At 45.7% G+C, this 12,525-nt stretch overlaps 1 protein-coding gene across 1 annotated transcript in view; it reads right to left on the bottom strand.

Annotated features, from left to right (window-relative positions):
- Positions 1-3,761: 3,761 nt before the first annotated feature.
- sucla2 (succinate-CoA ligase ADP-forming subunit beta) overlaps positions 3,762-12,525 on the bottom strand; it is a 15,997-nt gene continuing 7,233 nt past the window's right edge. The window contains exons 4-11 of the mRNA XM_084363076.1: position 12,525; positions 9,657-9,785; positions 7,962-8,100; positions 7,623-7,784; positions 6,494-6,636; positions 6,267-6,387; positions 5,852-5,940; positions 3,762-5,440 (exon numbers count right to left, since the gene is read on the bottom strand). The exon at position 12,525 is cut by the window's right edge and continues 162 nt beyond it. Coding sequence (XP_084219202.1) covers positions 5,366-5,440; positions 5,852-5,940; positions 6,267-6,387; positions 6,494-6,636; positions 7,623-7,784; positions 7,962-8,100; positions 9,657-9,785; position 12,525 — 859 coding nt within the window. The 3' untranslated portion in view covers positions 3,762-5,365. The remainder of the gene's footprint in view (positions 5,441-5,851; positions 5,941-6,266; positions 6,388-6,493; positions 6,637-7,622; positions 7,785-7,961; positions 8,101-9,656; positions 9,786-12,524) is intronic.

Here is a 12,525-nt window from a genome sequence, read left to right as displayed (position 1 = left end):
TGCGTTCAGGAACAGCTGGGACAAATCCTGCTGACTCTACCTTTAACTTTAACAGTCTTTGAATTATATTAATATGACGTGAGCTTCAGTTAGCTTTGACCACAAATGTCCTTCAGAGGGAGACTTTGTACTCTGATACTCTGAGTACATGTCAGAGCCTGGACTCGATTACTTTTACTGGAGTAAAGAAGCTGAATCAGCACTTCTACTTTTACTCAAGTACCTGAACTTCTCCTGGAGGACAGGATGTGAGGACGACAACAGAAGTGTTGCAGACAGCAGAGAGACAGACAGTCAGAGAGTCTCTTTGTTCATCAAGACAGATTCAGTTGAGTCGTTCTCATTAAGGATTGTTTCTGGTGAACTTCCCTCCAAACAGTGTTAGAGATGAAGGAGAGAAGCAGTGATGGACATGAACACAGCAGGAGCTCCTCCAGCGAGGCTGTGAGGAAGAGTCAGAGCGTCGAGGCTGTGATGAAGAGTCAGGGCGTCGAGGCTGCGATGAAGAGTCAGGGCGTCGAGGCTGCGATGAAGAGTCAGAGCGTCGAGGCTGACGGAGGTCAGTTTATAAACAGAGTATGAAGAACATGAGGGTGAGGACATCACCACCACACAGGCTGGAGGACAGAGACAGACTGACCACCACCAGGTTATATAATATATAAAGTTCACACCTGACCAGGTGAGCTGAATCTCCCTGACGACCTGACTCCGCCCATCATGATCCAGAGGGAGGGGCCTGTTCTTCACAGAGGCAGAATTCAAACATACTCATCTCATCTCATTGTTTCCCGGGAGGGTCGCGGGATGCAGCCGCTCTGTCGCTCTGTCAGGCGGTCGCAGGGTTTCTGGAGCCGGTCCGAGCTTCATCCGGGCGGAGGCCACCACACTTTTCTCTCTTCACTGAAAAGTTTGAGAAATGTTTTATTATTATTATAATTATTATTATTATTACCTCCACAGAATGATGTCAGTTACTGGATGGATTCAACTGACCAACACACACACACACACACACACACACACACACACACACACACTGGTCTTATCACTGTGTAAGAAAATGAACTGGCAGCAGCTCAACTCATTTAAACCCTTATCAGTCACAACCAGCTCCACCTGCTGCAGTCACCTTCATCACTGTCTGAGGAGGAGCAGGAGCAGGAGCAGGAGCAGGAGGAGGAGGAGGAGGAAGAGGAGGAGGAGGAGGAGGAGGAGCAGGAGGAGGACGACGTCGGTGAAGTCGATGGTGATGGTGATGATGAAGACGATGATGAGGATGATGATGAAGACGATGATAATGATGATGGTGATGATGAAGACGAAGATGATGAAGACGATGAAGAGGATGATGATGAAGACGACGATGATGAAGACGATGATGAAGACGATGATGAAGACGATGATGATAATGATGATGGTGATGATGAAGACGAAGATGATGAAGACGATGAAGAGGATGATGATGAAGGCGAAGATGATGATGGTGATGATGAAGACGATGAAGAGGATGATGATGAAGACGATGATGATAATGATGATGGTGATGATGAAGACGATGAAGAGGATGATGATGAAGACGAAGATGATGAAGACGATGATGATAATGATGATGGTGATGATGAAGACGATGATGACGATGATGGTGATGATGAAGACGATGATGACGATGATGAAGACGATGATGACGATGATGAAGACGATGATGACGATGATGAAGACGATGATAATGATGATGGTGATGATGAAGACGATGAAGACGAAGATGACGATGATGATAATGATGATGGTGATGATGAAGACGATGATGATAATGATGGTGATGATGAAGACGATGATGACGATGATGAAGACGATGATAATGATGATGGTGATGATGGTGATGATGAAGACGAAGATGACGATGATGATAATGATGATGGTGATGATGGTGATGATGAAGACGAAGATGACGATGATGATAATGATGATGGTGATGATGAAGACGATGAAGACGATGAAGCCTGATTTGTTTCACAGGTTTATCATGACCTCCAGAGGATGAACCCTGAAGCCTCCTGACTTCTCCTGCAGCGCCACCATCAGGTCACCATGACATCAACAGACTGAGCCGGACCCTGTCAACTGATGGTTAGCTCATGTTAGCATGCTAACAGGCTAAGAGAAGAAGGTGAACATTGTACCTGCTGAACATCAGCATGTTAGCATGTTGTTAGCATTTAGCCTGACCCTTTTTTTTTTCAATGAACTTTATTGAAAAAGGTTGTACATACAAACGATTGTACATAGAACAGCAGACAATGCTCCAATATATATGTAACATCAACCACAGCTGTGTCTCAGCCTCCATCAGATGTATGTGTGTGACGTGTTCATCTTCACTGGACTGGACCGGACCGGACTGGACTGATCCTTTCTCTTCAAGTGTTCTTGTGTTTTCCCGCTCTTTCTCTCTCTCTCCTCCCTCATCAGAGCGAGCGAGCCAACCAGCCAGCGGTGGCAGATTAGGACTCACATGAGCGCAGAGTCACAGTCAGCTGAGGGAAGACGTGGGCGTCCAGACCAGATCCATGTTGACGCTTCAAAGACACAGAGCTGGAACACTGAGTCAGTCTGGACCTCAGAACCACCGAGTCCAAGCACTTCATATTCAGATGAGCTCAAGTGTTCACAGACCTCTTCTTCTTGTGTGTGCTGCGAGGCAGTTTGGATGGACTGACCCAGTGTGGTTCTGTTTGTGATAAATAAAGTCACGGGTCCAGATTCATGATTTTCATGCCTGCAGATACATTTAGAACTAAACCTCTCAACACATTGTTCTGGTTTTTGAACTGGATCTGTGTCAGAAACACATTTTATAACCTGTGTCTGTCTCACAGGGGGACAGAAGTGATGTCAGCCATGTTTAACTCATGAAGACTTTATATACAGCACACAGAGGACACACAGGACACAGAGGACTCAGAGGACGACACAGAAGTGGAAACAGAGGAGGACTCAGAGGACACAGAGGACGCAGAGGACGACACAGAAGTGGAAACAGAGGAGGACTCAGAGGACTCAGAGGACGACACAGAAGTGGAAACAGAGGAGGACACAGAGGAGGACACAGCAGACAGGTGTGTGTGCTCAACATCAGTTTAAAGTTCTGCATCTTATTTTAATGTTACATTTATTGATATTGAAGTTTACGTTGATCGCTGCCTGGATTTATTTAGTTATTATTATTTATTGATATTAACATATTTAATGTGCACATTTTCTCCTGTGTCCTCTTCACCTGCACATGAACAGTGTGTCGTCTCTACATTGTCCAATCACAGACCAGGACACACTGAACCAAACACACTTCTTCATTTTTCTTCAAATACAGTCTGAATGTTTTTAAAAGATGTCCTCTAAGCTGAAGTCTTCTCTGCAGCTGCTCTGATTAAAGACTGACTGCAGCTGTAACCAGAGCAGAAACACGGCACATTCATCCTAAACAAACATAAAGCTGGAACATGAAGGACCGCTCAGTCTGAACTCCTCTGACCCAAACCCGAGGCACGCCGTGTTCCTCCTGTTATTATCCTCTGTGTGATACATGTACATCACAGTCTTTATCATTTTTATTTCATTCTTTCTATGTCTCTGCTCTCTGTGACTCTGGAGCTGTCCTAACGAGTGAATCTCCCACTGAGGGATCAATAAAGTCTTATCTGTGCTGGAGGAGACGGCTGGACGGACGATGAGCTGGTGGACGAGACAAAGACAAGAGACTTTGTGTTCTCTGCATTTATTGTTTTCTTCCTTTGTCGTACTCTGAGAGCAGCTTAAATATTTTACAGAGCGAGAACATCAGTTTGGTTATTTACAAGATATAATAAATGAAGTACAACTCACAATGTCGGCTGAGGAAGAGGAGGAGGAAGAGGAGGAGGAAGAGGAGGAGGAAGAGGAGGAAGAAGAGGAGGAGATAGAAACAACTACAGTCATGTTACCGTTCTTGTGAGGGAGTGACCTGCCCGAACTTTACATTCAGAAACAAAACAAGAGTATAGAGGAAGTGTGTGTGTGTGTGTGTGTGTGTGTGTGTGTGTGTGTGTGAGATGATGGCAGGCTGAAGCAGCAGCTGTTGTAGAAGTGAAGCAGCGTCTCAGATACAGCAGAAGCACATAAATACAGAAACAGTGTTTCTGGCTCTTTGTAACTTTCAACATCCAAAAGAAGAACAGAAGTTGAAGAAGCTGCAGGTTCATCACAGAGGACACTTGTACAACAGCTGCTCCGACAGGACAGACAGCTGTCAGACGTCTGGACGCCTCATGAACGCCTCCGTTATTTACAACATGAAGCACGCTTCACTGCAGCAGGACCGGGTCAGCAGAACTGTACTGATCCACTGAGGACAGACAGGAGATGGACATGTGTTCATGTATGTGATGATCAGGAAACAAAGAGACCAACGTCCTCCTCAGAGAGACGAAGTGAAATCACAGATTAACCTTTTATACTTTTAGCCTCCATGTTCTCCTCTCGAGGCTCCACAACAGGAACACTGGATAATACACAGCTGGATCAGACCGGACCGTTCATCAGTACCACCACACATCCATCAACAGAGTCCTCAGCTGCCAGAGCTCCTCTGGGGGTCTGTTACAGTCAGACGTGTTCAGTCTGCCGTCCAGGACTTCATGTAAACCTCAAACTGCTCTGAACTACAGCTGAGGTTTGGATCATCTGAACTACAGCTGAGGTTTGGATCATCTGAACTACAGCTGAGGTTTGGATCATCTGAACTACAGCTGAGGTTTGGATCATCTGAACTACAGCTGAGGTTTGGATCATCTGAACTACAGCTGAGGTTTGGATCATCTGAACTACAGCTGAGGTTTGGATCATCTGAACAGCTTCACATATCGTGAGGTTCTTTGACCCTTCTGAAGAAGCTGAATGTATAAATGTGTAAATGATGCAGCAGCTCTGATCTGCAGCCGGTGAGGTCGCTGCCAATCAATCAATCATTTAAACTGAAGAGTTTCCTCCGTCATTAAAACACAGGAGCTTCAGCTGCCTGAAGAACTTTTCCCAACATGTACTGAAGACGAGGTTTGTGCGTATCGACTAGAGTGCAACATAAATGTGTGAGTCTGAGGGAGACGGAGGGTGGAGGCAGAACATGGAGGCAGAACATGAAGGCAGAACATGGAGGTGTCTCTCTGTCTAAATAAAAGCAGGGGACAGCTGTCTTCATCACACCATCATGCCACAGAGGGAGAAGAGAAACTAAACGTCTGTCAGCTGTGAGGGGGAGGAGTGATGGCTGCTGGGGGTGAGTCCGGGGGAGGAGACACAGGAAGTGTTTGGGTGAGGACGTCTCCTCTTAAATGGGCAGCTGGAAGGTGATGTCCACCTGAGCTTCTTTAGCCAATGAGACGATTTCAGAAAGCTTTACAACCTGAGGACACACGACAGAGACAGAGACAGAGACAGAGACAGTCAGGACAAACTCTGAGATTTAGTCTTTAAAGATGAAACTTCATGTTTAATAATGAGCCTGTAATGTTCTCACATCAGCTCAGTGACCACAGGAAGCAGCTCACACTGAGCCCACTGTCACTTCTGTCCATCAACAATTAAAATAAAGTTTATTCAATCAAGCTGCCTGAGTCTCAGAACAGAGAGCAAGCAGAGGAAGCTCGAGTGTTCAGAGTAATGTGGAGCTCTTTAATTTACAGACCTGCTGCTGAGTCATGATCTGATGTTGGTTTATTATAATATTATAACATCAGTGAGACGAGCTACAGCTGTGTGTGTGTGTGTGTGTGTGTGTGTGTGTGTGTGTGTGCGTGTGTGTGTGTGCGTGTACCATTTTGGCGGCTTCGTCCAGGTCATCACAGGCGAGGATCTTCAGTGGACTGGCAGCGATCAGAGCTTTGGCATCGTCCACTCTCGTCCCTTCAAAATAACACAAAACATTTTTAACGTGATTAAATTTAAAAACAAGATTTTTAGACGTTCTCCTCCAGCTTCCTGTACAGAGACATGGTGACAATAGTAAGAGTTTATTTACTGAAGTCATTTTCCTTCATCACACGTTCAGTTCATGACGTCATGTTAAGATGACTGTCAGCTGTCAGCTTCACTATATGGAATATACATATATACATATATACATATAAACATAATGATGAGCTCAGGTTCATCCTCCTCCTGTGTGTGTGTGTGTGTGTGTGTGTGTGTGTGTGTGTGTGTGTGTGTGTGTGTGTGTGTGTGTGTTGTACCTTGTAACCGCACTACAATGGGGATCTTGAGGTCCAGGTCCCTCACAGCCATGATGATGCCCTGAGCGATGACATCACACCTCATGATGCCTCCGAAGATGTTGACAAGGATGGCCTGAACCTGAGTGACATCATCACGACAGACACGTTTTTAAACACACACACACACCACACGCATCAACAATAAATGAAGCTGTGCCATCAGACAGCAGCAGCTGTTTTCTTACCTTCCTGTCAGACGTGATGAGTTTGAACGCCTCGGTCACCTGATGAGCTGTGGCTCCTCCTCCAACATCCAGGAAGTTGGCCGGCGTGCCGCCGTGCAGCTTGATGATGTCCATGGTGGCCATGGCCAGACCCGCTCCGTTTACTGGAGACGGCAAGTCGTCAGAACACAGGAAGAGGAAGAAGAGAGAGAAGAAGAGGAAGAAGAAGAGGGAGAAGAAGAGGAAGAAGAAGAAGAGGGAGAAGAAGTGGAAGAAGAGAGAGAAGAAGAGGAAGAAGAGGGAGAAGAGGGAGAAGAAGAGGAAGAAGAGGAAGAAGAAGAGGAAGAAGAAGTGGAAGAAGAGGGAGAAGAAGTGGAAGAAGAGAGAGAAGAAGAAGAAGAAGAGGGAGAAGAAGAAGAAGAGGGAGAAGAAGTGGAAGAAGAGAGAGAAGAAGAAGAAGAGGGAGAAGAAGAGGGAGAAGAAGAAGAAGAAGTGGAAGAAGAGAGAGAAGAAGAGGAAGAAGAGGGAGAAGAGGGAGAAGAAGAGGAAGAAGAGGAAGAAGAAGAGGAAGAAGAAGTGGAAGAAGAGGGAGAAGAAGAGGAAGAAGAAGAAGAAGAAGAAGAGGGAGAAGAAGTGGAAGGAGAGAGAAGAAGAAGAAGAAGAAGAAGAAGAAGAAGAAGAAGAAGTGGAAGAAGAGGGAGAAGAAGAAGAAGAAGAAGAAGAAGAAGAGGGAGAAGAAGAAGAAGAAGAAAAAGAAGAAGAAGAAGAAGAAGAAGAAAAAGAAGAAGAAGAAGAAGAAGAAGAAAAAGAAGAAGAAGAAGAAGAAGAAGAAAAAGAAGAAGAAGAAGAAGAAGAAGAAGAAGAAGAAGAAGAAGTTAACTTATTTACAATCTTACAAACTCCTCATGAACTGTTGGATGCAGTGAAGTGAATTTTGATAAATGTGTTCAGATGAAAACCGGACATGAAACAAACAGATCTCCCAGTACAAAGACAGATTCAGGTTCTGATTCAGGTTCTGATTCAGGTTCTGATACTGAGGTCCATGTCTGATGTTCCTCCTCTTTATTAACAGATGTTTGTCCCGGGATGGAGGACATCGGATTTTAATTCTCTTTTATCGTTTTAACGTCTCTGTCACGTGACGTACCCAGACAGCCGATGGTCCCGTCCAGGCCGATGTAGTTGAGGTCGGCCTTGGCGGCCTGCCGGTCTCGGGGGTCCTCCTGGGTCCAGTCCTGCATCTCAAACACCTTCTTCTGACGGTACTCTGCGTTGGAGTCGAAGTTGATCTTGGCGTCCATGCACATCACTGGAGAGGAACAGAGCACAGGGACAAGTAGTGATGAGGAGGAGGTGAAGTCAGCATCCAGCAGCGGCTGAGACACGTCTGTCCCACCTGGAGGACAAACTGGACCAGCTGGTTTATGAACACAGTCTGAGCCGTCTGTGCTTCCTGTGCAGTGTGTGTGTGTGTGTGTGCGTGTACCGATGCCGGAGGAGTCCTCCACCATGGGGTTGATCTCCACCATGGAGGCGTCGTACTTGATGAACAGGTTGTACAGTTTGATCATGTTCTCTGCCGCCTCGTTCACCAGCGCCGGGGGGAAGCCCATCTTCTTCGCCACCTGCACAACAAACCAATCACAGTTTACCTTCTGAGCATCAGAGCGTAACAGGTCGACTGCAGGTCAATTCTTCATGTACGAGCTAGCAGCAGGTTAGCTTAGCATAAAGACTGGATTTAAAGTGATTGTATAGATGGTCTATCAGTTATTCAAGATCCCTGATGTCTCAGCTGGTCTCCCTCCTGCTCTGTCAGTACAGTACAGGATAATGTGACACCATCACAAACCAGCAGGAAACTGGTGCTGGTTTATTGATATTATCATGATCTGCTTTAATCATGTGGCCGATACAGAACCAGGACTCTGATGTCCATCTCCACCTCCTTTATTGAACATGTATGATGTCAGAGAGCAGAAGCAGCTGCTGTCAGAGACAAGTGAAGGAGTGGAGGAGCATCAGAGGAGCTCCGTCTCCTCCGAGGGTCCTGCAGTCACTCAGATATACTGAGCCTCTGCTCTCACCATGACAACACACGTCCAATATCCACAGAGGACACATCAGCTGCTGCTCCTTACACTGAAATCCAGGCTGCTTACTTTCATTAAAACTGCAGACACAAGATATTTTGTTTTGTTTTTAGATCTGGAGGCTGATCATAACTCATTAGTTAAAGAAATACATCTGTGAGTTGGAGGAAAGTTAAAAAACAGGATGATTAATGTGAGTTATAATAAATCTGTAAAAAGCAACAGGTGGGAGGAGAGAAGTCTGCTGAGAGCTGATTATAAAGAACAAACATGTTCCACAGAGACAATACAGCCCACACACACACACACACACACACACACACACACACACACACACACACACACACACACACACACACACACACACACACACACACACACACACACACTATGGCGGTAGAATCGTGTCATAATGCGTGCGCACCTATCAACTGAACGTGTCACACGCGCGTGCTTTGACGCCTGTGCAGCGAGCAGCGCCTGACGTGTAATGTAGTTTCCCCATTGACTTATAATGGTCCCCCGTTCACATGCACGTTCACGCGTATGACTGCTGCACGCCGGTAATCACACGACAGCTTCTTGTTACGCGTGAAATACAGTCTGCACGTAACAACGCACGCACGCACGCACGCACGCACGCACGCACGCACGCACGCATAACAAAATTCTCATGCGTGCACACACCCGTTGCTGCGCATCTCTCTGGTTGTTTTGACATTGATATACCTTCACACACACACACACACACACACACACACACACACACACACACACACACACAGACACACACACACACACACACACACACACAGACACACACACACACACACACAGACACACACACACACACACACACACACACACACAGACACACACACACACACACACACACACACAGAGACACACACACACACACACACACACACACACACACACACACACACACACACACACACACACACACACAGAGACACACACACACACACACACACACACAGAGACACACACACACACACACACACAGACACACAGACACACAGACACACACACACACACACACACACACCATCTCCTATCGATCGTACCTTGACAGCCTGCTCCATCTTGATGCCCTCCACGATGTCGATGGGCTCCTTCACGATGGCGTCTGGGTTTTCTGCTGCAACATCCTCGATGTTCACGCCCCCTTGTGAGCTGCCGATCAGAACGGGCCCCTGACGGACACAAAGACGAGTTAACGCTCAGAGTTACTGAACCGCTTTCACTCGGAAATCTGTTTGGATTTCTGTGAGCTTCAGGTTCTGGTCTGTGAGCTTCAGGTTCTGGTCTGTGAGCTTCAGGTTCTGGTCTGTGAGCTTCAGGTTCTGGTCTGTGAGCTTTATGCTGACAGACATGGGGTTCAGTTAACTGGAGATGTATTTCATCCAGATGCTTAGAGAGCAGATTAACGTCATGAAACGAGTCAGGACTCGAGTCTGCCTGAGCTGAAGTGCAGTCCAACAGTGTGTAAACCAGAGAAGCAACGTGTCAGAGCTGTGATGAATGTTCCTCATCACTGTGTTCTCATTAAAAAATGACACAAATCAATCAAACTGACTTGACTTAAACAAATAACAGAAACAAGTGATGGACAGGACGACGTCTTTATTTAAAATATTTAATTTACCTTCAAATGAAGAACGAACAGCAGGACTGAGTCCGATTTAAGGAGGCGGAGGAGGAATAGAAGAAACTATTTTTGTGACTCAAACGATTAATTAATTATTTAAACAACAATAATTCATTGTCAGTCAGCTGTTTCAGCTCCACTCGTTTGGTTATATATTTAAAGAGTTTCCAGTCGGAGGTTTATTTTATCGTCTTAACGAAGAAACGATGTTGACACGGAGCAGCCAGGACAGAACCGGGGCAGAAACATCAGACCACCACAGACGGTTCTGGATCGTCTGAGATGTTTTCTTCAAGAAGTCATTAAATCTAATTCATTAATTTGGGCTCCGACTTATAATTATTTTCTCTGTGGATGAATCTGCTGATTATTTCCAGGATTAATTGATTAATGGTTTAATCAATAAAGCGTACTTTTTTTTTGGATTGCTCATCGTGGTTTTCTCCTGTCGTCCGACCAACAGTCCAAAACCCAGAGAAAAGCAGAATCCTCACAGTTAACAAGCCGGAACCAGAAAGTGTTCGATATTGAGGAATTGATCAATGGACAACACCAACATCTGTGTATCAGATCACACACATTCAGCAGAGTGACAGTTGGTGATTATTCCATGTTTGAGCTGGATGAACTTCTGACTGGACTCTGAGGAGCTTTTGGATGTTTGACTAACCCTCACTGCAGACCTGAGTCCAGACATTTTAACTGTGTTTCCTGTGTCACAGCGGTGATGAAGCAGCTGAACTCCTCATGCTCTATGTTTTATTAGCTGTAACATCAACAAGCTAACTGTGCATCAGCACCTCACACAGCTTCTCTCCAGTTTAATTTGTCAGGACACTAAATGTTCCACTGCTGTGATTTAATAACCCTCATATAAAGTCTGTTGGTCTAATTAAAGTCAGTGTTATTCTTTAAGACAGCTGTGATAGAGACAGTGAAGTCAGGGTTTCAGCTCCATCACACAGACGACTGCAGTTTAGTCTCAGAGGTTTCTGTAAGTCTTCATGCTTCAGATGTGATAATCACCTGACAGGACTCTTTGTTTAACTGAGAGCAGATTAACGGTGAGAGGACAGATCATTATCTATTGTTCTGCAGGGCAGTGGCATGTTTAATGTATGCTAATGAGCTCATGTGTGTAATTATCTGCCTTTATGTCTTTTTTTCTTTTCACAGACTTTTAAGCCTCCTACAATACAACTGTGACTTCCTTCTGAGCAGAAACTAAATGTTAACTCTTAAAGTTAGGACTGACAAAATACTTTGAGAATATCTCCTCATTTTATTTTGATAATCTCTCAGTTCTGACTTCCTTTCAGTCTCAGGATGTTTTGTGAATGTGTGTGTGTGTGTCTCAACATGTCAACTGTCACATCAGCTGACTGAGTATTAAACCTTCAGTCTGTTTTATATTAACTGTATATGAACGAGTGTCTCACAGACGGTGACATCAGAACGATGCATACATTAAAGGTGTAGTTGGTAATGTTGGAGAGCTGCAAGATTTGAAAGTGGCACCTCGTCTAAGCCCCGCCCCCTTCTCCCCCTCCCGTCAGTGCTCCGTCCAAAGCCCCGCCCCCATCAGACAGTCCGTCAGCAGGGCAGAGGAGAGCCGTTAGCATCGGGCTAATACAAGCTACACAAGTAGCTAAGTTGGCTAACGTTACATATTTCATGAAAATAACAAATCCCCCCGAAGCAAAACAAATAATTACCTGTCCAACAGAAAGACAGCAGCCTCTGCATCACTTCTGGAGCTACTGTAGCTGCATGTCCTCTGCCACTGTTCTCCTGCTAACTGTGCTAACTCTTCTTCTTCTGCTGTTTTATGGCTGTTGGCAAACAGCTGTTAGGTGCATTACCGCCACCTTCTGACCTGGAGTGGATCTCCTGCTAACTCCATCTGCAGCGTGCTGAATATATCCGGCAACACGTGACACGTGATGAGTGCGGCAGGGAGGAGGGGGGGACAGAGGGGGGCAGGCAGGACGAGACATGAAGGCACCTGATTGGTTCCTTCAACTCGGACCGAGAGGCAGGGATTGGTCAGTCTTTACAGGCCTGCAGCTGCCACAGGGGTCTGATTTATTTCAGTCCTTCTTCTGAACACATTATGTTGGACTACTCTCAGGGTGGGAAGACCATTTCACCCAGTATAACAACAAGTGTTTCTGAACAGGATTACCAACTATACCTTTAACATCATGATCTGTAGTACTGTGCTGCCATCTAGTGGTGACATTCAGCAGTGTGTGTGTGTGTGTGTGTGTGTGTGTGTGTTCACC

This window comes from Pagrus pagrus (assembly GCF_965226575.1).
Source record: "Pagrus pagrus genome assembly, chromosome: 9".
NCBI lineage: Eukaryota > Metazoa > Chordata > Actinopteri > Spariformes > Sparidae > Pagrus > Pagrus pagrus.
Note: the sequence above shows the minus strand (reverse complement) of the source record. Positions and strands in the feature narration are given on the sequence as shown.